General features: G+C 39.3%; 3 protein-coding genes across 5 annotated transcripts in view; 1 reads left to right on the plus strand and 2 right to left on the minus strand.

Annotated features, from left to right (window-relative positions):
* The window catches only part of ergic3 (ERGIC and golgi 3), a 30,504-nt gene extending 8,845 nt beyond the window's left edge, over window positions 1-21,659 (minus strand). Inside the window, exons 1-10 of one of the 2 annotated variants that reach the window (XM_057846239.1) lie at window positions 21,468-21,659; window positions 21,004-21,074; window positions 15,358-15,445; window positions 14,300-14,419; window positions 14,140-14,236; window positions 13,898-14,063; window positions 13,768-13,825; window positions 5,601-5,615; window positions 2,493-2,524; window positions 1,797-1,893 (exon numbers count right to left, since the gene is read on the minus strand). In XM_057846239.1, the coding sequence (XP_057702222.1) occupies window positions 1,797-1,893; window positions 2,493-2,524; window positions 5,601-5,615; window positions 13,768-13,825; window positions 13,898-14,063; window positions 14,140-14,236; window positions 14,300-14,419; window positions 15,358-15,445; window positions 21,004-21,074; window positions 21,468-21,555 (832 nt within the window). In that variant the 5' untranslated portion in view covers window positions 21,556-21,659. The remainder of the gene's footprint in view (window positions 1-1,796; window positions 1,894-2,492; window positions 2,525-5,600; window positions 5,616-13,767; window positions 13,826-13,897; window positions 14,064-14,139; window positions 14,237-14,299; window positions 14,420-15,357; window positions 15,446-21,003; window positions 21,075-21,467) is intronic. The other variant, XM_057846240.1, reaches the window with a different exon arrangement.
* Window positions 981-1,762, plus strand: romo1 (reactive oxygen species modulator 1). Its single transcript, XM_057846241.1, has 3 exons — window positions 981-1,114; window positions 1,323-1,459; window positions 1,537-1,762. Exons 2-3 carry the CDS (start codon window positions 1,323-1,325, stop codon window positions 1,643-1,645), a joined length of 246 nt encoding a protein of 81 aa, XP_057702224.1. The 5' UTR covers window positions 981-1,114; the 3' UTR covers window positions 1,646-1,762.
* A 2,116-nt stretch (window positions 21,660-23,775) lies between the features above and the next one.
* On the minus strand, window positions 23,776-27,595 carry hesx1 (HESX homeobox 1). Of its 2 annotated transcripts, none has more exons than XM_057846822.1 (4): window positions 27,408-27,595; window positions 24,305-24,429; window positions 24,129-24,230; window positions 23,776-24,067 (listed from the first exon to the last, which is right to left on the minus strand). In XM_057846822.1, the coding sequence occupies exons 1-4, from the start codon at window positions 27,529-27,531 to the stop codon at window positions 23,921-23,923; spliced, it is 498 nt and encodes a 165-aa protein (XP_057702805.1). In that variant the 5' UTR covers window positions 27,532-27,595; the 3' UTR covers window positions 23,776-23,920. The 2 variants fall into 2 exon arrangements, with proteins under 2 accessions (XP_057702805.1, XP_057702804.1); XM_057846821.1 differs by lacking the exon at window positions 27,408-27,595 and adding an exon at window positions 25,396-25,563.
* Between the last annotated feature and the right edge of the window lie 300 nt (window positions 27,596-27,895).

Here is a 27,895-nt window from a genome sequence, read left to right on the forward strand (position 1 = left end):
CGCTAGCAGCAGCAGCCTGGCATTCGTTCCAAAAATCTTTGTGATGCAGTTTTAAATGGATGCTGGGTTAGTGATTTTGAATGACGACGCTTTCTTTCGGCCTCTTGGAACTTCTGCGGTACATGTTTCGCAAATGGCGAGAGCGTCGTTTTTTTAGTAACAGCCGCCATAATATTCAACTATTTCTTGTCGTGTAACTCCGCCTCCTCAACCCCTCTTCCCTCAGGGGCTTCAGAGAGGGGAGGGGTTGAGGAGGCGGCGTGCTGAATTCTTCGGTTGTGCACATTTGGAGGCTAAATCAAGTATATAATTATCGGATTACATTATCGGTTGAATTTTTTATTATCTGGATTATCTGTGTGACGTCATAATTGCCATTATCGGCCGATAATTATCGGCCACCGATATTATCGTGTATCTTTACATCAAATGGATCCAATGATTGCTGCCAGCCCTCCGAGCCAAAATGGATTGGATGTCTATTGCCGTCAATGGTACTTGAACGAATGGAGGGAAAAAAGTTCAGATTTAGATTTTGAATTAGTTTATTATTTATCATTATTTTTCAACCAAAAACTTGATTTTTATGTAAATAATGAATTTATAACAAGTTCTTTTAAAATATTTTTTAAAGTTACATTTAAAGAAAAAGTTCCTGGAATATGAAGTTTATGGAATCCCAGGAGTGCCATAATGAATTAAACATAAAGATAAAAAAATGAATGCATGAAAATGTAAAGGTATATTTTGTCATTGACGTACTTTTTCTCATTGAAAATCACAAACGGACAAAAACTGACCATTGTTTTTCATTGACTTTTCCCATACGAAAACACATAATGTAGAAAACACATAATGTACTTTATATTATTTCTTCATTTATTATTATTATTTTTTTTAAAGAGTTTGAATGCATATTAAAATTGCGCTACCAACATACGCCACCAAGTGTCGCTGTCTGCGTTTACATGACGTCTAAGTGACCTGTTGGCTCACCTCGTCTTCTTCTCCTTCCTACTTCCGGCTATGGAGGTCTGACAGCAAGACATTTAAACGCTACTCCGCCTCTCGACCTTCACCCGAGGAAGCTTACTAAAGGAACAATCGATTTAAGGTAACGTGCGTTTTATTTTATACCTTTTCAACTGAAAGTAAATTGCGTGGCTTGTTTATCGCTCAAGGCCACAAGTGGCGTTAGCCTGCTAATTAGCACGCTAATGCTACCGCACCCGCGTAGGTAAACATTACAGCCACTTCAGTTTCTGCTATAAACAAACTACTTTTAACACAAGTTAACGCAGTTAATACGTTTCCTCATCCAGATGCCCGTGAGTGTGGCACCATACGGCCATGGTCAGGCCCAGCCCAGCTGTTTCGACAGGGTCAAGATGGGCTTCATGATGGGCTTCGCGGTGGGCATGGCCGCCGGAGCCATGTTCGGAACTTTCTCCTGTCTCAGGTAAACAGTTGAAGTTTAAAGTGACGGGTTTGTGTTTAATTTGTATTTTAATTGTTTTTTTCCCCACTCTTCTGCAGAATCGGCATGCGAGGCCGGGAACTGATGGGAGGAGTGGGCAAGACCATGATGCAAAGCGGGGGGACGTTTGGGACCTTCATGGCCATCGGGATGGGCATCCGCTGCTGATGATGAGCACAACAACAGAGCTCCTATGTGCAATCCAACGACACCTATGGGACTTTTGCAGTGGTGGCGTCCGTTGGGCCATGTCACGGCTTTCATTAAATACAAACTAAACACCGACGAGTGCTTTGTGGAATTTTTACTCCCGGCTCACCTTGTGGCGCCATCACTTGCGTCCCATCCAGAGGGTTGACAATGCCTGGGTAGTCCTCACCGAATGACAGGTGGTTGATCAAATGGGTCATGTTGATCTGGTGAAAATAAGAGTTTGCCTGTCACAATTAGATTAACAAAAACCGTGGAAGTAACTCAACAATACACACACACACACAAAAAATCGCTGCTAAAATGTTATATTTGAACTGGCGATGCTTCACAATTCATTACTTACATTTAGAGGTGCAACAGTCGATTAATCGACAACTATTTTGGTAACCGATTGATAGTTTAGGACCTTCGTTAGTATCGTTACCTTAATCTTGTCTAAATTCTTGAAATTACAACGTATAACTTCTCAGTTGTAAATAACAAAAATGGAGAAATCTGAAAATTCAAAGTAGGACATGAACAAAAATCTGCTTTTGCTTTGGAAAACAATCCACATTTTTGCCAATTTTCAAACATTTTACTATAAACTAGCTTCTTAATAAGGTTGCAACAACTAATCAATTGAATCGATTAATAACTTATTACAGCTTCCAGACTTATTTTTGAAGGAAATAGTCATCCATGTTAATTTGTACTTCCAACATGCCGAAAACAATTTCAAGGTAAATTGGGAAGGTAATTCAAAGAACTGACATTTATCCGAATAATCATTTAATGAATTGTCTGATTAGGGTCAACTTACATTGTCCAAGCCGAAACTCTGAAGGTCGTGGACTGTGGAAAAACAATAATTTAAGTGTCAAGTTCAACCTCGGATTTTCAATCTCTAACTTTGTGGTGAGGTGCTTCATATACAGTGGTATGAAAAAATGAACCTTTTGGAATTTCTCACATTTCTGCATAAAATGAAATGTGATCTGATCTTTGTCAAAATCACACTGATGAAAAAACTGCTTTAACTAAAACCACCTAAACATTTATAGGTTTTCTAATATATTTTAATGAGGATAGTATGAAAACAATGACAGAAGGGGGAAAATAAGTGAACCGTCACACTTAATAATTTGTGCCCCCCCTTGACTGCAATAACTTCAACCAGATGCTTCCTGTAGCTGCAGATCAGTCAGGCACATCGATCAGGACTAATCTTGGCCCTTTCTTCTGTGCAAAACTGCTGTAGTTCAGTCAGATTCCTGGTATATCTGGCCTGAATCTCTTTAGGTCATGCCACACCATCTCAATGGGGTGCAATTCTGGACTTTGACTTGGCCACTCCAGAACGTGTATTTTGTTCTTCTGAAACGATTCCGAAGTAGATTTACTTCTGTGTTTTGGATCATTATCTTATTGCAGCGTCCATCCTCTTTTTAGCTTCAACTGTCCGACAGTCAGCCTCAGGTTTCCTGCAAAACATCCTGATAAACACTTGAATTCATTCTTCCATTAATGATTGCAAGTTGTCCAGGTCCTGAGGCAGCAAAACAGCCCCAAATCATGATGCTCCCTCCACCATGCTTCGCGGTGGGGATGACGTATTGATGTCGGTGACCTGTTCCATTTCCCCCCCACACATGACGTTGTGTGTTGCTCCCCAACAATTCCACTTTGGTTTCATCAGTCCACAAAACATTTTGCCAAAATTTCTGTGGAGTGTCCAAGCGCCTTTTTTCAAACATTAAACGAGCAACAATGTTTTTAGACAGCAGTGGCGTATTCCGTGGAGTCCTTCCATGAACACCATTCCTGGCCAGTTTTACACATAGTTGATGTGTGCACAGAGATATTGGACTGTGCCAGTGATTTCTGTAAGTCTTTAGCAGACACACTAGGGTTCTTTTTTGCCTCTCTGACTATTCTGCGCTGAACTTTTGGCATCATCTTTGGTGGACGGCCTCTCTTTGGAGAGAAGCAACAGTGCCAAACTTTCTCCATTTGTAAACAACTTCTCTGTCGATTGATGAACATCCAGACTTGTAGAGATGGTTTTGTATCCTTTCCCAGCTTTATATAAATCAACAATCCTTGATCGCAAGTCTTCAGACAGCTCTTTTGACTGAGCCATGATGCACATCAGACAATGCTTCTCATCAAGACAATTCTTACCAGGTGTGTGTTTTATAGTGGCAGGGCAGCTTTAAACCACTCATCAGTGATTGGGCACACACCTGACTTAAATTGTTTGGCAAAAATTGCTTTCAATTGCTCTTGAAGTCACCTTAGGTAGAGGGTTCACTTACTTATTTTTCCCCCTTCTGTCATTGTTTGCATGCCATCCTCATTAAAATATGAAAACCTATAGACCCTACTCATGTGACGTCAAAGCCACGCCCCCGCGCCATGTTGTCTGTATACTCGTCATGTTAATTCATTAGCGCTTCGTAAATTCCTCCTATTATGGCGTGTTTTTCTGCTCGTTAACATTAATAATCAAAATGGTGAAGTCGTGTGTGGCGGTCGGTTGCAAAAACAGAGAAGACAGACGGAGAGACTTGAAGTTTTACCGTATTCCGAGAGACCCGGAGAGGAGAGCGAGATTGACTGCTGCAATTCGACGAGAAAACTGGGCTCCAAACGACTACCACAGATTATGTAGTAGTCATTTTATATCTGGTAAGATGCATTTAATATATATTTAGAGGGTTTTGGGCTGACAACCACAATTAAGATCATTGCTAGGCTAATCGCCGACAACATACACTCAGACGTTGTGAATGAACTACCTGAAAATATATAATTATAAGGGGATAATAAGACAGTTGTCATACAATTAATTTACAATTTCACTATTGAGGTCAAAAGCCCAAAAATAAATTCAACTAGGGACAATCTGGAGTAGTGCTATCGCACTTCATATTTATTACATATTATATATGTATGTAGCGAGTGCTATCGCTAAATCATATAAACATTAAAAGCCCTCGCTCCATTGACAAATGACATGAAATACATTAGACTTGACAGTGGATGTTAGCAAGAAAAAAAGATTTTGAACTGAAAATTTCGTAACTCACCTTCCCGAGCACAAGATTCCTGTTTCACCCAACCAGCAACGTAGCATTTATAAGCCTCCAAGCTTAGCAAAGCTGGGGTCTTTGTTTTATACGAGCTTAGTTTTTCAAACTTTCGTGAGAATAGGCTGATTTTGTGTGGACAAGATAGTTGTAAATATCAGGGTAGCAGATGTCAGGCAGAGATGGCGGAGACAGCGGGTCGAAAAACATCGATTTAGGCATCAAATATGGATCTGGCGAATGGATAAACTGAAGCTTTTCCATATAATGCCTTTTATGCAACGCATCCAATGAGTTTACAGCGTCAGATAACACCGGGGCTTCCATGAATTGCTCTATAACTTGCATGACTAATTGAAAACAATGAGAATAGGTCTAAAAAATACGGACAATTTGGCGGCCGGATACAGCGACACGTCATTTTGTGACGTAGGTGAGTAGGGTCTATAAATGTTTAGGTGGTTTTAGTTAAAGCAGAGCTGTTTTTACATCTGTGTGATTTTGACAAAGATCAAATCACACTTGATGGGGATTGTATGCAGAAATGTGAGAAATTCCAAAAGGTTTAGATACTTTTTCATACCACTTTATACAGTAGTGATAGGTGAAATGAGACTCTGAAGTGTGGGTCGAGTAAGAGTGGCGTAAAACAATTTGTGCAGAAATTTCCTGAGCAACTGTAACGCGTGACTGATTCAGTATGTGGTTAAAAAAGACAAGCATTTTTCTATGTTATTCTTGTTTAAAAATAATTCACATTATGAAGACGCTAAAATTTCCTTCTCGTGTTGGAATTAGTAAAAAAAAAAAAAAAGTCTGCCAAGAAAAGATGGACTTACTTTCCACAGAGTGCACTGCAGAAAGAAGAGAAGAAACACCAGATGATTTTGGGGGGAAACAACACACCGAAAGTCAAGTACTTGCTGGGGCTGCACCGCACAGAATGCATCGTGTCAGATTATATACTGAAGAAGACTGCCACGATAAATCAACTCTTTTGATGGTCGAGAACTGAGTTGATTTCAACAAATTCAATGCAGTTTGTCAGTTATTTGTTAGTTTCAGGGCTCCGAAGTGGCAAAGCGAGCGTTAGTCAATGGTGGTTGAAATCAACTCCATCGACCAATTAAACCCCCGCTAAGTCGAAGATTAACCTTAATGTGAAAAATCCTGATCTTCCCCTTTAAATTCAATTATCGGAAAGTCAATTACATGCTTTGACATTTTTCTGTTATCATTCTTATGTTGAGGCAGCAGAGGGAGAAAAATGTGTAAAAAGTAACCGATAAATTACTTTTGAAGTAACTTAGTTACTTTGATAATAAATTCATCAGTAAAGTGTGAGAGAATTTTATTCACGCTTAAAACAACCATTATACATTATATTTTGTATGCTTTAGTTATGCCTGCATGAGAACATTGTAACATGGAGCATCATTGTTATATTAACCTGTTTGAGTGTGCCTTCCCATAGACTGTATCACAATATGCCCAAATATGGACTGATATGTTCCTGTTTTCCAATATGCCCTGAATGAATACAATGAGCGACTGTGGCTTATCAGGCTGAGCTTATCATCGTTCTAGCCGGGACCAGTGCTCAAGGTCTCAGCTCAAAGATGTTTTCGTATGGGAAAATACCCAGGTTTGTGAGATGATGAGTTTTGTTTCTTAGTAAGTTTCGTTTCACGGTGGGCTTCGGCACCGCTCTTTCAACAGTATAAATGTTCAGCCTCTATTGTACTTCTGGGTGATTACAGCTCCTGGCTGTGTCACATCATTTTGTACCCGAGAGCTCTAGTTCATAAAGCCTTCGAAGCAAAGCTATCTATGGTTGGGGTCGCATTCATTTCTCTAATTGAGCTATCGAGGCAACTCTTGTCTTGGAGCTCAAACTTGAGCTTCCCTGGCATAAGTAACTAGATTACGTTGTTGAGGTGTAATCAGTTATCAGTAATTCAATTACTTTTTCCAAGTAATCTGTGACAACACTGTAAAAGACCATCTTATTTCGGCAGCCATTGCTTGCCATTTAATCTCGACCATTTGTGCCTTCGAAGTTATAGTTTTCTTTTGTTTCATATACATAAGCATTGAGAATCACATTGTGATGTGTATAGCGGTATGAAAAAGTATCTGAACCTTTTGGACTTTCTCACACGTCTGCATAAAATCACCATCAAATGTGATCTGATCTTTGTCAAAATCACACAGATGTAAAAACAGTCTTCTTTAATTAACCCACCTAAACATTTATAGGTTTTCATATTTTAATAAGGATAGTATGCAAACAATGACAGAAGGGGGAAAATAATTAAGTGAACTCTCTGCCTAAGGAGATTTAAAGAGTAATTTAAACCAATTTTTACCAAACAATTTAAGTCAGTTGTGTGGCCAATAACTAATAATAACTAATGAGTGGTTTAAAGCTGCCCCTCCCACTATAAAACACCCACCTGGTAAGAATTGTCTTAATGCAATTGTTGATTTGTATTAGCTGAGAAAGGATACAAAACCATATCAAAAAGTCAGGATGTTCATCAATCGACAGTCAGAGAAGTTGTCTACAAATGAGAGAGTTTGGCACTGTTGCTTCTCTCACAAGGAGTGGCCGTCCACCAAAGATGACGCCATGAGTTCAGCGCAGAATACTCAGAGAGGTAAAAAAAGAACCCTACAGTGTCTGCTAAAGACAAAATCACTGGCAGAGTCCAATATCTCTGTGCGCAGTCAAAGTCCAGACTTGAACCCCATTGAGATGCTGTGGCATGACCTAAAGACAGCGATTCATGCCAGACATCCCAGGAATCTGACTGACCAACAGCAGTTTCTTCGAGAGGAATGGGCCAAGATTAGTCCTGATCAATGTGCCAGGCTGATTTGCAGCTACAGGAAGCGTCTGGTTGAAGTTACTGCTGCCAAAGGGGGGCCACAAAATATTAAAAGTGATGATTCACATACTTATTTTCTCCCTTCTGTCATTGTTTGCATGCTATCCTCATCAAAATATGAAAACCTATGAATGTTTAGGTGGATTGAGTTAAAGCAGACACCGATTTTTCATCTGTGTGGTTTTGACAAAGATCAGATTATATTTGATGGTGATTATATGCAGAAATGTGACAAATTCCTAAAGGTTCAGATACTTTTTCGTACAACTGTCCATGAACATTGTGAAGCACATTGTGATGTGTATATTTCGTTTGTTTACATTTATAGTCTGTTGCTGTGGTGTTAGTAGAACTCCATTACCCAGCGTGCAATGGGGATTACCCATGGGACGTTAAATGCAAGTTTTCTTTACACTGCGCGACTGGTAGAGTGAAAACTAAACTCTTCATTAAACGTTTGAGCATGATTTTCATGCCTCGTCTGCTAATTAGAATAAAGAGATAGACAACACAGTAGATATATTATTGCATTGCTGCAAGTGGGAATTATCAGTTATATTGTATTATCTTTCTTATGATTAATCATTTTTCGTAATAAGCGGAAAAAAAAGTTTAGAAAAACGTTATTAAATTAATTTTTCATGTACTGAAGCTTTTGTATCTAGAGGTACAGTGCCACTGTATCTGCTTTTGGCATGGAAACAATGACCGTTAAAAAAAACACCAAACTTTTGCTTCCACATTTCCAGTTAAATTTGAAAGCCCAGTGCAACATAACAGTAAATAATGAGCTTTATATACAAACCGATTAGTCACCTCATCGCAAAAATAAGATTATTTGCCTATCAAAATAATAATTTGCGGCAGTACTCATTCAGAACCTGAACTTTCCATAGAGTCAACTTGAACCTGCATTAAAAATGTGACCGTGCAGCCCCACAGACAAAAATTGGGAACATGGAGGCTGATGTTAATTCTCATCTCTCTGCTGCAGAGCACTGAGATTTCATGGTAGAAATGTGTTAGCATGTTCAGTGCAGGAAAATAAATAGAAAAAAGCCACCGTTTAACAGACTTAGTTGTTTCAAGATGAATAATAGCGCATTGTTCTCACTTAAATAAAACCAAGTGCCTTGACGGTGCTTGTATCTTTACTTACTTTCCTGCACAAATGGAATGAAATGATGGTGGGAATCACAAAATAATGATATATCTGTCAACTACATTCCACATTTGATTTGTTTCGTTTCGACATAGATATACGTCTCCTAAATCAAAATGAATAGTTAGTAAACATTGTTTTCTTCAAGGACGACCATAACGAAAATAGTCATGAAAAAAATATACTTCGTCGATGATGACAAGCTGAAAACGTGTTTTGAACATAAAACATAACGAGACAAATGCCAGTTTTCGTCTGACGAGACGACAATGAGACTGGTTTGCTGGTGTTTACGATGTGCTTCAAGCTCGGCTGCGCTTCAAAGGCTTACTTGTTTTTTGAAACGTATGGTAAGTTTTGTTTTCTTATCTTGGCAAGAGAGAATATGCAATGTTGCTTTAGCCTTTAAAGGTCTGCTCTGAGTAATCATCACACACTAAATGTAGCTTTTAGGCATGTGCCGATTACCAGTTTCAAGGTATACCGTTGTATGAAAACGTCCCTGTTTCAAAACCGCAAACATTTTCCGTCATACCGCCCCTAAGGTATTGGCTATTTTTTCATGTCCCAAAAACACAGGGAGAAACCCCTCGCTTGCAGCTGCAAAGCTCAACCCTCCCCCACCGGTTGTTGCTCAGTGTCAGTGAGTCAGCTGTGCTACACAATGGCTCGAGGAGGTGAAACTCCTGAACTTTTTCCCCCCGTCGAAGAAAACGAAATCGCTGGTATGGGAATACTTCGGCTACAGAAAAGTTACAGATGGCCTCGGCTTAGAGGGGGAAGGGAAACCGACATGTAAAATATGGTGGCGGAGGGTGGCTGCCGAGGATGCAATACCTCCTATATGATTTTGCATTTATTCAAAATTAAAGGTGAGTAAACACTGTCATGAACATTTCCCACCAGCTACAAGAGTTAACTCCAGCATGTTTAGTGTGTCTAGCGGTAGTAAAACATGGTGTTTCTCTCTAGCAACTGTCTGTGTTGAGAAGGAGAGCGCGTGTATAATATAAACATGATAAGAGTCGTACACACGTGCTTTTTATGGAAAATAACTCACTTATTTTTATTCTCATGGTAATAATGTTTTGGCTGGGGGTTTAGGCTCACCTAAAGGACTGCATTTATTTAAATTTTAATTAGAATGTTTAAGTTATTTTTTAAATTAATTTAACCTAACTTTTATACTTATGTTCCAATTTGCTTATATGTTTTGAAAAATAAAAATTCTGTTCAATGGAACAGATTTTTTTTTAATTTAAAACCAGATACCCCAATGTTACACATTTTAGAGCTGTAATTGCAATACCGTGATTAGGGCTGCAGCTATCGAATATTTTAGTAATTGACTGAAAATCCTATCGATTAATCGAGTAATCGGACAAAACATATTTTTTAGGTAAAGAGCAATTATAAATATACATGAGAAAACAAAACATCTAATATTGAACCATTTTCAGTCAATCAATGTCTTTATTTTCAATGTACATTGTTGAAAACAGCCAACAATTGCCTCTCATATGTGACTAGAATAAAAAAAAAAACAAGACCAATTCACTGCTTTCACTACAAAAACTTTTAGATCTTATATATATATATATATATCTTACCTAAAAATGCCATCACGCTTGATAACACACATCACTTAAAAGTTAAGCGTTTTTCCCACGTGTTTCAATTGAATTTCCATTTGTGCCAAGCCATTTTTAAATTCTAGTTAAAAGTTTTAAGTTAGTCTAAACCGCAAGTCCTGATAGGATTTTGAGTTTTTGCAGTGTTCAAAATAAATGTATTGTAACATATCAAGTTATAATATGGCGGGGATATTTGCATGCGTTCCTGAATGCACCGCGTGACGTGCGAGGGTGAGGGAGGTGCGGGAGAGCTAGAGACGTGCCTTCCTGTTGTTGTTGTCGTTCCACAAGTTCGCAAAAAAGAAATAATTGCAACCTCACGAAGCAGGTGACTCTTTGTCAACGTTACAGTATGATACCTGCTGTATTGGAGCACATTAGGGACCAGTGCTTGTTGGTGTTTTATCCAGCAATGACTACTGAGCTAAAATTGACAGTTAGCTTTATCATATTTTCATTTTACACCCTCATCACTCTACAGCGCTATGTTTTCACAGATTAAATAAAGCCTGTATGTAAAACACGTTATCCACGCATCGACAGTGGTCTTAATAGAAACCTAGCCCTCCGCAGGGCTAACATTACGTGAGCGAGTGACAGTAACGTTAATCTTATTTATTAGTAGAGCTGGGAATCTTTGGGCACCTAACGATTCGATTACGATTACGATTCAGAGGCTCCCATTCGATTATAAAACGATTATTGATGCACCCCCCTCCTTTTTTTTTTTTTTTTTTTAAAAAATAAAGTTTTGTACATTAGTTCCGAAATTGTTCAAAAATACTCTCAGGCTAAACCAAACTACTATTTCAGTATCAAGTTAACATATAGCAGTAAACAAATATACAAAAATAACATTAAATAAAAAAACTCCAGTCCCCATTCTGTGTCAGCAGCTTTAAACTACATTCAATTAATTTAATGTTGTGAATCAACCGTTAAAGTTGTTAAAATTGCTCCCGTTATTCCATAATTTCCCTTTTGTCTACTTTTGACATGTGAAAGTTTTAAAACTATTTTAAAGATAGATTCAAGTCAATATTTTACCGATTTAGGAGTATTTTAGATAAAAAGTTAATTAGGTTTGCTTGGAAGGTTCGCTACAACAGCATTGCAGGGAAGTTTACTGCTTTAAGATGGCGGCCGTTTACTAACGCCCGCATCTAGCTTTTTGCAGATGTGCTGCTACCGCTACCGAGTCTATAATCCATCTAGTCCTATATAAATGATATCTACCGTAACATTATGTAGCTTAGCTGTACTTGTAGCAGCTTTTCGGCAGCAGTCAGGTATGTTGTTGTGTTTTTTTATCTCGTGGCATGAGTTGAGCTAGAGCCGTGAGTTGAGCGTTGGCATTACCCGAGGGGCCGGTTAATGAGAAGCATAATGTTTAGCTACTCCCGCTCCGTTCCGTCCCGAAGTCTGCGCGGCGCGCTGAGTGTGTTGTACTTCCGCTTTACTTGGCATATTTCAATAATCGGAATTTGGATGTTTGTGAATCGTTCTCGAATCTTCCACGGCCGAATCGCGAATAATCTAAGAATCGGAAATTTTGCACACCTCTATTTATTAGCGCTGAGAATTGTACCGCTTTAAGATGGCGGCTGTTTACTAACACCGCTGACTCTGTCATTTCGCGTCTAGTTCAACATACATGTGATATCTATGAGACGCATCAGATGCTACCTGCTACCACCGTAACATCATGCGGGCTAGTTTTTAGCAACGTCGGTGTAGTTTGGAGCGGCTGTCGGCTGCAGAAAGGTTTTTATATTTTTTTATTGCTTCTTCCTCTACGCACGTGACGTCAGCGCGTTGTCACGCATTAAAAGTAGTCCCGGCAAAACATGATGCTTAGAGCTGGCAAAATTAAACGATTCCTCGAGGTGAATAAAATTACTCGGATCAGTTTTTAAACTCGAGTTCCTCGAGTATTCGTTTCAGCTCTAACCGTTATACTGTGATATTTTTGCTTAAGGCTATCATACCGTCAGAATCTCATACCGGCACATGCCTAGTAGCTCGTTAGCATAGCATTCGCGCGATAACATTAACATTTAGCGTGGCGAGTGTCGTCTTAAACTTTCGGGCACCCTTCAACCCTTCATTTGTGTTATATTGGATGAGGTGTGTTCAAACTTTTGTCCTGTGCTGTACATATAAGGCCACCCCGACCCAGGTTTAACCCTTTTTTTAAAAAAAAAAAAAAAAAAAAAAATTGTCTTATATTTTTCCAATGCTGTTAAATCTGAATAAATTCACTCAACACATAACCATTTTTTTTCTTTTTACGTAATAAAGTGTATTGAATCGAACTGAATCTAAGCTATGCCTCTACTTCGCAGATTTTCAATTTTCGCAGGTGGATTGGGGGGGGGGGGGGGGGGGGTCCCATTAACCGCAAAAAAACAAGGGATCACTGCATAACCTATTCACTGCCAATCCAGATTACAGATTATGTGTTTTGGTAGTTAGCAAAAGAAAGAAACATTGACATATTGAAAACACCCATTAATTGCAATAGACGTCCCATCCATCCATTTTGACAAAGGGAGTGAGGGCCATAGATGGATGAATGAATGAATGAATGAAGGCAGTAGTAGGTGGTAATAGTAAGAGTAGAACCTGGGAGGATGCATTAAAGTCAAAGGTTTCTGAACAAGCATATAGCAAGTGACTATATCTGCTAATGTAAAAAAAAAAAAACGTCTCCTGAAGACCTGGTGTCCACCATACATACAATTTTAAGAAAATATTTTTTTCAGTATTTTTTATTTATCTATTTTTATGAGTAAGTAAAATTCCAATAAAATGTTAATGAAAACAAAGTTAAAATGAATTTAAAAAGGGACGCACTTTAGTTATGGCCCTCAAAAACACTAACATTGATAAAAATAAATATAATTAAGTACATAATAAATAACCAGAGTTCAAGTCACCTGATTTTCCTAGAGACTTACTTTCTCCTCTGACCCACTTTAAATTTCGTATTGCTACTCATTGCTCGATAAAGTCAACGGGTTTCGACTGTTTTCCATTGAATCCAATGTCTTCTGGCAGAATCCTTGCCTTTGACTATGTCATCAGTTTCAGCTATGCAGAGGCAAACTGTTACAAAAATGTTTTTTATTGCACAATTTCAAGAGTTATGGATCTCTACAAGTCTTGATAATTGATTTTTCAATACTCTTTGACAACATTCAATCATTTAATTAATTGAAAAAAAAAAAAAAAAACTACAGCTCCTCGCTAAGTATTCAGAAACCTTTGACGATTCGACGTGAGGATTGCGAGCCTAAAAATGAACTTGTATTCTTACCGTGCACATGCGACTGCTGGAAACTTTTTCCAGGAGCAAAGTGGAAGTTTCCCGCGACCTGGAAGTCAAAGTTGCATATAGGGTGAATCCAAAAGTCGACATAATGAACAACTCCGGCGTTGGCGAATACCTTATTAACCTCCAGAACGCCGTACACTTTGCAGCCTTCATTTTTCTGCTCCTGCATTTTCTGTGTGAAACCTTCTCGTTTGCACTGCTCGATGGTGTCGGCGCTTTTGAAAGCCCAGCCCCGACGACGGTAAGCCTCGCGCACGTCATCGCAGGTGTTGCAGCACCTGCAAGCAAAGCGAACATCATAAAAGAAGTAAAAATAAATCCCGAAATGCCTTTGTAACCTCAAATCTTCCTCACTTGAGTTCCTCCGTCTCGGCACCGTAGCAGCTCTCGCACCGTTTCGGGTCGAGTGTGCTGGGGTCGAACGCTTGTCCGTCGTCGGCTTTCCCGAGTTCTGCGCGGATATCGCATCGTTAGATTTGGATTAAACAGTTAACGTTGGGAAAAAAAATATTACCATGTTTCTCCGCCTCTTGCGTGACAGGTTGGAGGTCTTTGTCCAGCCGCTGCTTGAAGAGGTTGTGCTCTACATCTAGCTGCTGCTCGCCAGCCACGTCCATGGCGTCGATGCTGAGATCTGACAGGAATTGAGCATCGTTGAACATGGACGTATAATAAATAGTACTGGTGCACGATAATTATTGGTCCGATAATAGGAATTATGACGTCATCCCGATAAATCCAATAACATTTATAATAGGACCGATAATATGGACTGTTCTGGCTTTACAGTTTACACCCTAGTATGGGAAATCAATTGACCATTTGTGGGGCATTGCTCCCACCTGCTGGTCAGAATAATTCACTGCATCTATTTTTTGTTACAGTAGTTTGTTTCAATCACTTACACATTGCGGTGTCTAGCATTAGCATTGACAGTCGTGGATGCTTTCTGTTACGTTTCCGCCTCGTAAATATATGTAAGTATTTTATGTTTACTATAACATATGGATGTGCAATATATGTTTACTTCTGTGGTGAAGGGTCATATGTACAGAACTTCATAAGTTGTGTTATCGAAGCCAGCCAATGCTTTAGTAGCTCAAGCTAGAGAGCTATGCTATACATATAATAAGTTGTGTATATAAGTGGATTGTGCACTTTGCTGTATATTGAGTATTGAATATGTGTATTTTTCTGTTGTACTTTCACGATATCAAAACGACTGTCTTCCCATAAAAGCAAAAAAAGACCAAGCCTTGTGGTTTATGGAAGTGCATTCATTCTTAGCTGGCTGTCGGGCAGTGCAGAAGTGAAACGCTGTTCATGTCATTATGAAAAATCTGTTGAGATCAAAGACAAATCTATGTTGAATCCATCACTAGTTTTTTTTTTGTTTTTTTAACCTCCAGGTGTTCAAAAATTCAGGTTATACATTTAAAAAATTATATATTTATTATCGGTTATCGGTATCGGCTTTGAGGAGCAGAAGTTATCGATATCGGTTTCAAAAAATGAATATCGTGCACCCCTAATAAATAGCCTCTCAAACAGTAATACTTGCTAAATACTTACAGGCGCATGGCATGTGAGGGAAGACCACGTCGATGTTGATTTTCAGTTTGTCGCCTCGGGACGTGTCCACATATAGTTCAGGATGCACCTGTAAGAACATAGAGGACTGTAAGTGTACCTAATCATGTCATTTATACATCAAAGCTAAACATGTGCCGATTTCCACTTTCAAGGTATACCGTGGTATGAAAATGTCACTGTTTCAATAGACCCTACCCACGTGACGTCACAACTCCGCCCTCCTGACTGGTGCCGCCCAATTGTCCGTCAACACATCGTGTTTACCTGTTACGGCTACGTACATTCCTCCTATTTACGGCGTGTTTTTCTGCTCGTTAACATTAATAATCAAAATGGTGAAGGCGTGTGTGGCGGTCGGTTGCAATAACAGAGAAGATAGACGGAGAGACTTGAAGTTCTACCGGATTCCGAGAGACCCGGAGAGGAGAGAGCGAGATGGGCTGCTGCAATTCGACGAGGAAACTGGGCTCCAAACGATTACCACAGATTATGTAGTAGTCATTTTATATCTGGTAAGATGCATTTAATATATATTTAGAGGGTTTTGGGCTGACAACCACAATTCAGATCATTGCTAGGCTAATCGCCGACAACATACACGTATGTATGTAGTGAGAGTGCTATCGCTAAACCATATAAACATTAAAAGCCCTAGCTCCATTGACAAATGACATGAAATACATTAGACTTGACAGTGGATGTTAGCAAGAACAAAAGATTTTGAATTGAAAATTTCGTAACTCACCTTTCCAAGCACAAGATAGATTCCTGCCGAATTTTCGTGGACGAGGACCTGTTTCACCCAACCAGCAACGAAGTATTTATAAGCCTCCAAGCTCTTAAAGTTTTTCAAACTTTCGTGAGAATAGGCTGATTTTGTGTGGACAAGATAGTTGTAAATATCAGGGTAGCTAGCAGAGACAGCGGGTCGAAAAACATCGATTTAGGCATCAAATATGGATCTGGCGAATGGATAAACTAAAGCTTTTCCACATAACGCCTTTTATGCAACGCATCAAGTGAGTTTACGGCATCCGAAAGTCTTCCATGAAATGCATTATAAATTGCTCGATCAATTGAGACCATTGATAATACAGACACAAAATGACGGACAAGGGGGCGGAACAATACAGCGATCACGTGATTTTGTGACGTCCGTGGGTAGGGTCTATACCTTCAAAAAATTTCCATCATACAGTCCCTACAGTATTAGCTATTTTTATGTCCCAAAAATGCAAGGAGAAATCCCTCGCTTGCACCTGCAAGGCTCAACCCTCCCCCACCGGTTGTTGCTCTGTGTCAGTGAGTCAGCTGTGCTACATGATGGCTGGAGGAGGTGAAACTCCTGAACTTTTTCCCCATCGAAGGAAACGAAATCGCTAGTGTGGGAATACCTCGGCGACAGAAAAGTTACAAACGGCTGCGACTTAGAGGAGGAGGGCCATCCAACATGTAAAACATGTTTGCGGAGGGTGGCTGCCGAGGAGGCAATACCTCCAATATGATTTTGCATTTATACAAAATTAAAGTTTAGTAAACACTGCCATGAACGTTTCCCATCAGCTACGAGAGTTAACTCCAGTGTATTTAGTGGGTCTCGCGGTGGTAAAATGTGTTTTTTTTCTTTCTGGCAACTGTATGTATTGAGAAAGAGTGTGTCTAATGTAAACATGATACGACTCATACACATATGCTTTCTAAGGAAAAAAAATCTGGTCTTTTTGTTCTGATAATGTTGAGTTGTGGCTGTGGGTTTAGGCTCACCTAAAGGACTGCATTTATTTGAATTTAATTTCACATACTTCAGTTATTTATTTTATTCCCATTTATTTTAACTTAACATTACACTTATGTTGCTAATGTTTTGAAAAAAAAAATCCTGTTCAATGGGGAAGAAAATTGAATTTTTTTTAAAACCCAGATATCTCAAAGTAACACATTTTAGAGCTGTGATTGCAATACCGTGAAACCGTGAGTTTTTGGCTATAGGATATCATACCGTCAGAATCTCATACCGGTGTACTGACGAATGGGTATTCCGGTCGAACTGATAACCAAAGCGCTACTGACCATGTGCATGACAACAACGCCCCTCCCGGAGTGATCACGTCAGATGTCTTTTGACCACTAAACTCTGGAAGCAATTACGTATATCCACAAAAGACTACAATAGAATATTGATGATATTGCTAGATGATAGCATTAGGACGTTAACGTTGTCTTATTATTTTTTTGTATGACTGACTTCCATTGTGATCATTCAACATATCTCTTTTATTATGACAAAGCAGCGAACAGGAAGGGGTTATGGGGGAACAGAAGAAAAGAAACACAAGAAAAGATAAAAGAAACACAAACAAAAACAAGAAATACATTGAACGCCTACACTAACTATTAATATGTTGGTGCTATCGTCAGCTAGGTGTATTTCCAGTTGACACCATGTGGGGGGCCTGTTGACCAGGGAAAGAAGGGGAGGGAGAAGTCTAAAGGCTAAGTGATTGGGAGGGGGAGAGTGTACACAAATCAGCTCTGTAGTCTAGAAGCCAGTAATCGTGTGAATCCCTTGTGAATGCAAGCCCGATGGCAACCGACCCTACGCCGCCCCACCGCCAGTCCCAGCACCGGAAGCCCCCACCCGAGCACGCCCAATCACATCCACCCGCACACGGGCCCCACCAAGCACGCGACAGCCACACAGACGAGCAGAGACACCACACCCAACCCTGTCCGCCCACCCGGCCCACGTGCCACAGCCGCAGCCCCCCAACCGGCACAGCACGCCACAGAATCCCCAGCGGCCCACCAAGCCCAGGGCAAGGCAGGGTTCCCCGCCAGAGCAGGCGACACCCAGCCAATACACCGGCGTCCAGCCAGCGACCCGCGGCGGAGCACAGGTCGGATACCCAGGGAGAGAAGAAAGGGAAAGGCGGGAAGCAGGAGAATGCCGAGGAGCCGCCGCGAGATCGGAGCCCTGACCTGTGGGTCGCCTGGGTTTTAATAGTGTTTATTGTTCAAGACAAAATATTGACATTATAGCGGGAGTATCTAAATATTTAATATAATAATATATCTAAATAGATGTGTCAAAACTTAAAGTAGATTTGTTCAATATAAACTGCTATCAACAACACCTAGATTATTCCACATACATTTTTTTCGAAGGGATTGTCTTCAATTGGATTATGTTAAGCAGAAGTAATATGAAATTTGAAACATAGTTGCGTATTCTTGTAAAAAAAAAAAAAAAAAAAAAAAAAAACAGCACAATGAACCCTGCAGATGAGGGACGACAGGAAAGAATAGGGTAGGACAGGCAAGGATTAGCATAGTGCTCTAGCAGTACTATTCATGTGAAGTAAGGAACTAATATTTAGAGCATAGGTCACGGAACTGCCGACCTCGGTCCGGTTCCGGACCCCCAAGCCGTCTGGACTGTCGCGACTAATACACGTTGCAACAACAAAAATCATTTTTGTCTGCGGGTTTGCAGAGCAGAGTTGAGCAACAAACAAAAACCTTAGCAGTGACGCGCGTGAGCCAGCCAATGGGAGTGAAGCATTTATTTTTAGAACAGCATGTCTCACACGCGCTTTCCAGACTCCGCGGAGTGACAGTCAAATACTGAGCCGACTGAAGTTGGAGGAAGATCCGAAAAAGGTACGGCAAATGGCGTGCTCAAAACTACGCAAGATTGATCCAGAAAACAGAGTGTTTAAGGAGGAGTGGACCAACACATTTTTTGTTCATTTTACCTGGCGGCAGCACAAGACCGCAATGGCTCATCTGTTCAGAGACGGCAGCGCTTGTAAAGAGCAGCAATTTCAAAAAGGCACTATGAGACGAAGCACGCAGCTTTTTCGCAAAGTTTCCCTATAAACTCTGCCATCCGTTCTCAAAAAATAGCGGAATTAAGGGCTCAATATGATCGCACCTCAAGGCTCATGGTTCATTCATTCACTGCACAGAAACGCGCAAATGAATGCTCCCTCAAAATAGCGTGGATATTGGGTCAAAACAAAAAGTCTTTCAGTGACGCTCCGATTGTCAAAGATTGTATGAGTGCAGTTGCTGAAACTTTGCTTCATGGAAAGCAAAAAGAAGAGGTTTGTCAAAAAATAAAGTAAGTCCCTGTCAGCATCCACAATTGGAAAAAAAAAAAAAAAAGTCTTGAACATGCTCTTTTGTTGCTATTTAATGATTCAATTAAAGCACTTTTTTACTTTTATGCACCTTTTATATATTATTTACATTTTTGAATGTTGTAATTATTAGAGGCCTGCGAAATTTCCGATTCATAGATTATTCACGATTCGGCTGTGGAAGATTCGAGAACGAGTCATAAACATCCAAATTCCGATTATTGAATTATACCAGGTAAAGTGGAAATAAAACACAGCGCGGTCTTCGGGACGCAATGAGGAACGGACCGAGAGTAAATATCTTGTTCAACTCATGCTGATAGATTAAAAAAAAAAAATCATAGCTGGCTGCGGCCGACAGCCGCTACAAACAGCGACCGGTTGCTAGTTGCTACAAACATACGGCAACATATGGCTATGGTAGATATCACATATTGTAGAACTAGATGTGAAATACAGTAACGACAGTGTTGGAACATATACAAAGAACTAGATGCGAAATGACAGACTTGCCGCCATCTTAAAGCAGTAGACTTCTTTAGAAGGCTCTGTTGTAGCGAACCCAATTACTTTTTATCTAAAATATCCCTAAATCGGCAAAATCTTGACTTGAATCTATATTTAAATGATGAAACAGTTTTAAAACTTTGACATGTCAAAAGTAGACAGATGGGAAATTATGGAATAACGGAAACAATTTTAACAACGGTTAATTCACAAAATTAAATTAATTTTTTGACACAGAATGGGGACTTGAGTATTTTATTTACCGTTTTTAACTGTTAACTTGATACTAAAATAGTTTGGTTTAGCCTGAGAGGATTTTTGAACAATTTTGGAACTAGTGTACAAAACATTAAAAGTGTGGTGGGGTGCATCACTAATCGATTTATAATCGAAATGAGCCTCTGAATCGTAATCGAATCGTTAGGTGCGCAAAGATTCCCAGCTCTAGTAATTTTCAGCATGGCCACGTAAAGATACGTTTGTATTTTTGGGAAAAAAAGAAGCAATAAAAATATTTCCGGACCCGAGATAGTGGTAATTTTTTAATTTCGGACCCAGAGGATTTTTAATTCATGACCTCTGATTTAGACAAATCATCTGTGAGAATTGGTGAATTGACATCCAAATAATCACTGTGTTAGGCCGAATAAGTGTCCCAGTTTTTTTGGTGCTATCTTAAACTTAGAAACTGAATATTTCAATTTCCACGTTCCCATGGAAAAGCTCTGCTTGACATCCGAAGGAGCGTTTATTCAGAATGTTCACTGTATGTACCACCCCAAAAAACATTTGCACTGTTGGCTAGCAGTAAATCTGATCCAGTAAAACCGGTCCAGCACTGGAATCCTCAACATGTTCGACTACATGTGTCTTTTGGGGAAACGGTCTAGTTCGACAACTTCTCTTTTTAAGTCAGTATAACTTTCTGTATTCAAATGATAGTTTTGAATTAAGCAAGATGAAATTTCAAGCTCACCTCCTTGGTAAGGTAGTACTGCAGCTCTGAAATGAATAGGATTAACATGATGACACCGCTGATGATTGTCACTGCGGAGAGAAAGAACGTCTCTGTCAAGGAAAGTCTACTGTCAAGTGCTATCATTGATTCTAATACTGAATGATCATGTTTCAATGCCATTGACGGCTTAAGACATCCATTTCATTTGAACTGAGAGGTAGGTTGTCTTCCCTATCTCACTACTGTGTCACTATCTTTCACAAATAATAGAACTAGTTCATCGCTAGCTCAATGTAACATTTTATTTGAAGCCTGCTGAGTATACAATTTAACCAGTACGTTGATTTTGAAGACATTAACTGGAAACTCGCTTGCTTTACTGAATGTGGGTGGTTCAACGGAACCGGCTAGCATTGTTGTTAGCCGAGCCAGCTAGCGGCGCCGACTGACGGTCAGTCCCCGTGTCAGACAAAGCCTCTCACCGGTCGCGCCGCCCCACGTCTTCACCCGGAAATCCTCTAGAGTTTTGGGATAGGCGTCAAACTGTTTAAGCTTGTTGAGCGCGTCCATTTTACGTAGCGGGCGCCGCACGACACCGACAAAATTGCTGGACTACGAACACACACATCAAGTCCTGGGGATTTCACTTCCGGGATAGGAGGCGTGGTCTGAATGCGTGGACCAATCAGCGACAGACACATGACTACCAACCCACCGCCTAAAATTGTTTGGCTAGATGATATCATATAATATATAGGTAGATGTCTGATGTGCGCTGCGAGCCAGTGTTTTCTTGGCCGTTTTAGAAATATAACAAACGAATTGTGTACGTTGAAATCTATAAATTGATTAATTTTCAATTGATTTTCAAACTTTTTTTTTTCAACTTGTGCACTTGGAGGTGCAGTTAATTAATTGCGTACTTTAAGAATAATTAGCGATCCCTCACTTGTCACTTTTAATGGGGACCAGAACGACAAGTGAAAAACCGCGAAGTAGGGTCACCCCCTCCCCATTTTTAACATACATTTTTTTGTGTGTATAGAAAATCAATAAGTGTATATAAAACCCTGTAAATGCATATGTTATCATTAGAACATTAAATAATACTATCAAACATGTAAATAAAATATATTCTAATATAAATAGCATAGATAAAATAATTAGTGCTGTCAAATTTATCCAGTTAACGGGTGGTAATTAATTTTTTTTTAATCAATCACGTTAAAATATTTGACGCATTTAACACATGCACGGAATGACCCGCTCATGCATTGCCTCAAACAGATTACAACGATGCCGTTTCTGAACATTGAGAGCTGAGAGGCAGTGATATGCGAGTGGACACAGGCATTCATTGGACCGTGCCTTTTATTGGCATAAGCTTTGGCAACTCTTTCAACACAAACATAACTATTGTGGCGAGCGATTTGGTGAAGACTGGCAGGAGATGATCTTTTTCTTAATACGTGTTATTGTACACAATGCAGAACATATACCATTTGCAGCCACCAATGAAGGTCATGGTTGCCCAACTTGCCATCATGCATTTGGCCGGAACAGTTAAGTCGCTTCATTTGGTGAAAGCACAACAAAAATAATATTCCTATCTCTCAAAAAATAATGTTCACAAAAAGAATAGCGATCAATGCAAAGAGAAATGGCATTCCCAATCAAAATAGCTATGCAAATACACATAAAAAATACTCAGGCTGCCTTGGCTAGAGCTCTAATTAATTTAAAACTAGCCATTGACACCTTGTGGTGTATTTCAATCACTACCTTAAATAGCTAAAGACACTGTGGAAAAAAAGGCAGGGAGCCCATGTGACGTCCCGCTCGGCAACGTCAACAATGGCGAGCTATTCGTTTATTTTTTTGATTGAAAATTTTACCAATTGTATTAAAACGAAAACATTAAGAGGGGTTTTAATATATAATTACTATAACTTGTACTCACATTTATCTTTTAAGAACTACAAGTCTTTCTATTTGTGGATCCCTTTAACAGAAAGAATGTTAATAATGTTAATGCTATCTTGTGGATTTATTGTTATGATAAACAAATACAGTATTTATGTACAGTATGTTGAATGTATATGTCCGTCTTGTGTCTTATCTTTCATTCCAACAATAATTTACATAAAAACATGGCATACTTTTAGAGATGGTTTGAATTGTGATTAATTACGATTAATTAATTTTTAAGCTGTGATTAAACTGATTAAAAATTGGAATCGTTTGACAGCCCTAAAAAATAACGATGAATAATATGAATAAGTACTGTACTTTCATTCTCTCACTCTCTCATATGATAGGTGTGTGTGTGTAAGTGTACAAACATACGTATATATAAATAAAGTGTACATAAATGTTTTTAAAACTCTTTTATTCATATAACGAAATACCTATAGCAAGATTTTAAAGAATCAGCGTTGCACTGAGTGTGTGAAATTTGAGCCAAGAAGTATCAAGGGATAATTGCATACATTTGATCAATATCCAGCTTGAATCATGGCAACATTAACAAGGTATGTTATACACCAAACCGTTTTTAAATCAGTCAGTCAGTGTTCAGCAAGTTAAAAGTATTTTAGTCTGCTTTAAATAGAGCCCAACATAGAAGACCTGAAGTATCACTGACTATTAAAAATTCATTAATATATTAATAGTTCCAAAACAAGGACATCACAAGTGGTTGTTTCTTTCTTTTGTTTGTTTGTTTTTATGAGGGTTTTTTTTTTAGATTAATTTTGTGTACACCGTAGCAGAAACACATATGTACTATACACACTAAATAAACACACACTGATCCAGAGCAAACAATGAATTGCAAACTTCAATGAAAGCGTAAACATTTTAATACACATTCATCATACAACAGTTATAAAAGACTCCCAATATTAATTTCTGCCACATTTCTGGCCAGGAAATATCATTCGTCAACCTCTGCCTGTGGGTCATTCTTCCTGATCTGACCTATAACCTTGACCCCAAGATCCGCCACAGCCAACTGAACCATTCTCAGTTGTTTTTCTCTGAGTGATCGTCTTAGTTTTGCCCGTCGGTTCTGAAACCATATCTACAAAAGAACAAAAATAAGTTCTTTTTCATGATTCTGGGTGTGTATGTGAAGTCCAAACCTGTATGCGATCCTCATCCAGATCCAGCCTCCTGGCCAGATGTTCCCTCAAGTGGATGCCTGGATAGCAGTTGACCCGAAAGACTGCTTCTAGAACGTTCACCTACCAAACGCAAACACAAAATTACGATCATCCGTGATTAATACGCGTAAGTTCCTTCAAAATTCAGTGATTACTTGGCTGTCGGTGAAAGCACTTCGAGGTCGCCGTCCGATGTACCAACTGGACGTAGGACTCATTGGGGAAGGAAGGAGATCATGTCGTGAATGGCAAAATTTGTTCTCCTCATCTGACGACTCCTCTAAGAATAAAACAAAAAAACTCTGATATGAGAAGGGCTGGCAGTGGATGCTCATTCAGCTTATTTTTTTGTGTATTACAAATTACCTTCTATTATAAATTCCAAGTTACAGGCTTCTAAATTCAAATTTTTATTTTATTTTATTTAAAGCAACACTTGGTAACTTTTCAATTTTGTTCGATTTTAGCAACACAGGTGGAAAACGTGGTAGTGTTTTGCCTTCAGGAAGACAGCGTTTCCCATGAGGACCAGCGCATAGCCCACACAGTGTGGTAAAATCATGATCTCCCGATCGCCCGCAGATGGATTAAATAACATTTTGATTTCCAGTGACTGTTTAAAGGGTGAATAGTAACAAGTAATGAATCCAGTCGTGGCTAAACAATAGCATATTACGGTGAGTAACCGTGTAGCTAACTCCCCCACCCCACCATGCGCTGACGAGTTCTGTTAAGTGGTGGGCATCAAGACATGCATCGACTTCAGTCTTTATAATGAATTTGGGAAAAGGGAAAGTGACGAAAGCTTTAAAGGAGTCAGCACATTTGTAGTTTTTTTGTGTGGCAGGGTTCCTGCCACCCTTCTCAAAGTTTTAATTAGTGCTGGTGAAAGCGATACAGACCCCCTCAAGATACAGTGGTGTGAAAATATATCTGAACCTTTTGGAATTTCTCAAATTTCTGCATAAAATCACCATCAAATTTGATCTGATCTTCGTCAAAATCACACAGATGTAAAAACAGTGTCTGCTTGAACTAAAACCACCCAAACATTTATAGGTTTTTATATTTAATGAGGATAGTATGTAAACAATGACAGAAGGGGGAAAAATAAGTAAGTGAACCCTCTGCCTAAGGAGACTTAAAGAGCAATTGAAACCAATTTTTACCAAATAATTTAAGTTAGGTGTGTGCCTAATCACTGATGAGTGGTTTAAAGCTGCCCTGCCCACTATAAAACACACACCTGGTAAGAATTGTCTTGATGAGAAGCATTGTCTGATGTGCATCATGGCTCGGTCAAAAGAGCTGTCTGAAGACCTGCGATCAAGGATTGTTGATTTGTATAAAGCTGGGAAAGGATACAAAACCATCTCTAAAAGTCTGGATGTTCATCAATCGACAGTCAGAGAAGTTTTCTACAAATGGAGAGTTTGGCACTGTTGCTTCTCTCCAAAGGAGTGGCCGTCCACCAAAGACGACGCCAAGAGTTCAGCGCAGAATACTCAGAGAGGTAAAAAAAGAACCCCAGAATGTCTGCTAAAGACTTACAGAAATCACTGGCACAGTCCGATATCTCTGTGCGCCCATCAACTATATGTAAAACGATGGCCAAGAACGGTTTTCATGGGAGGACTCTACGGTGGAAGCCACTGCTGTCTTAAAAAAAACATTGTTGCTCGTTTAATGTTCGCAAAAAGGCACTCCACACAAGTTTTGGCATAATATTTTGTGCACTGATGAAACCAAAGTTGAATTATTTGGCAATAACACACAACGTCATGTGTGGAGGAAAAATGGAACAGCTCACCAACATCAACACCTCATCCCCATCGTGAAGCATGGTGGAGGGAGCATCATGATTTGGGGCTGTTTTGCTGCCTCGGGGCCTGGACAACATGCGATCATTAATGGAAGAATGAATTCAAAAGTTTATCAGGATGTTTTGCAGGAAAACCTGAGGCCGTCTTTCAGATAGTTGAAGCTAAAACGAGGATGGATGCTGCAACAAGACAATGTTTCAAAACACAGAAGTAAATCAACTTCAGAATGGTTTCAGAAGAACAAAATACAAGTTCTGGAGTGGTCAAGTCAAAGTCCAGACTTGAACACCAATGAGATGCTGTGGCATGACCTAAAGACAGCGATTCATGCCAAACATCCCAGGACTCTGACTGAACTACAGCAGTTTTGTAGAGAAAAATGGGCCAAGATCAGTCTTGATCAATGTGCCAGATTGATCTGTAGCTACAGAGAGCGTCTGGTTGAAGTTATTCCTGCCAAAGAGGGGCCACAAAATATTAAATATGATGGTTCACTTACTTATCTTTTCCTCCTTTTGTCATTGTTTGCATACTATCCTCATTAAAATATGAAAACCTATATAGGTTTGGGTGGTTTTACTTCAAGCAAACACTGTCTTTACATCTATGTGATTTTGACAAAGATCAGATCACATTTGTTGGTGATTTTATGCAGAAATGTGAGAAATTCCAAAAGGTTCAAATACTTTTTCATACCACTGTATAAAAGAGGTGTCATTCAACTAGTTGTCAGTCGACGTATCATAACAGTTGTGATGAAAATATTTGATAAAGTTTGAAAAGTTATCTTAGTTTTGCTTTATTCTACAACTGGTAAGAGGTTGCTATGGAATTTTGCTATGCCTCTAGTGTGTTTCATTTAAATTCTGTCTATAAATTAATATAAGGAGAACAAATTCCAAAACAATTGTTATGATTGTATTGTCCTTTAGTTATGTGTTGGTTTTAAATTATATTATTTAATAGAAAAATAACGTTTTCTGTTGGTCCCCAGTGTAAAAGTCTACTCTCTTAAGTTGTGTTAGTGTCCCTTTAAGAAAATTCCCCATTTAATAAGGACATCACTAACCTGCAGTAATATCACACAAGTGGCAGGAAATTCAACAGTGGTAAGCAATTTTATTCTTTTTACCTCCTTTAAAAATCCGATTTTGCAGTTTTATGAAGTACTTTCAGTGTGGTTGATCATAACGTTTCCACTTTGGCAAAGATATATATATCAAAGGAATTTGAATTGAATCATTTCAAAAAGGTTCATCAGTAAAATGATAGATTTTTTTCTCACCAAGTATCCAAAGTCATGTTAGCTATTATGCCACCAAAGCTAGGCTGAAAGCTAACTTTAGCACAAAATGTCCACTATGTTAGTGTCCACTCTGTTATGGCCAAATGAGACCATAATAGACCATAACATCCAGCTAGGTTCTTCACTCACCTGCCTGATCCCAAGGTCGGTGGAGTTTCACGCGGTTTCCGGCTCGGTTGCCCTCCAAACCCAAAATACTCTCAATGGAAAACACCGAAAGGTTTTCTGTTACAGGAACCACATCTGAAGCCATGACGATCACACCAGAACGACAAATGCTACTCTGATTTCATACTGTAATACATAAAAATCATACAATGTCCTCCAAATTGGGTGGTGTTTTAAGACAGGAAGTCCTGCGACATGCCTCACGTTTAAATGGATGGGGAAGGATTTGATGACACAAGCTACCAATGAGAGCGGAGATGTATTTGTTTCCATGTGAATGAGATTCCCTGAGGTTTTGGCTAATCTGCGTGTGTTTGAAAGACAACACATTTACATTCTTAGTAGGCTTAGTTCAGCAAACTAATGTCGGGTGGCTAGATGATCTCCTTTTGATTGTCATACAACCATAAAATGTACACGAGTTTATTTAACCACAATGCAATGTTGTA

Source organism: Corythoichthys intestinalis, chromosome 9 (genome assembly GCF_030265065.1).
Source record: "Corythoichthys intestinalis isolate RoL2023-P3 chromosome 9, ASM3026506v1, whole genome shotgun sequence".
Classification (NCBI taxonomy): domain Eukaryota; kingdom Metazoa; phylum Chordata; class Actinopteri; order Syngnathiformes; family Syngnathidae; genus Corythoichthys; species Corythoichthys intestinalis.

Coding starts and splice junctions, on each gene's coding strand:
- romo1 (XM_057846241.1), top strand. CDS start 1,323: ATGCCCGTGAGTGTGGCACCATACGGCCATGGTCAGGCCCAGCCCAGC. Junction 1,460..1,536: donor GGAACTTTCTCCTGTCTCAG/GTAAACAGTTGA, acceptor ACTCTTCTGCAG/AATCGGCATGCGAGGCCGGG.
- hesx1 (XM_057846821.1), bottom strand. CDS start 25,522: ATGGTTTTGTATCCTTTCCCAGCTTTATACAAATCAACAATCCTTGAT. Junction 24,430..25,395: donor ATCAAGACAATTCTTACCAG/GTGTGTGTTTTA, acceptor TTTTATTCTTAG/AGGAGTCGTCAGATGAGGAG. Junction 24,231..24,304: donor GTGCTTTCACCGACAGCCAA/GTAATCACTGAA, acceptor TGCGTTTGGTAG/GTGAACGTTCTAGAAGCAGT.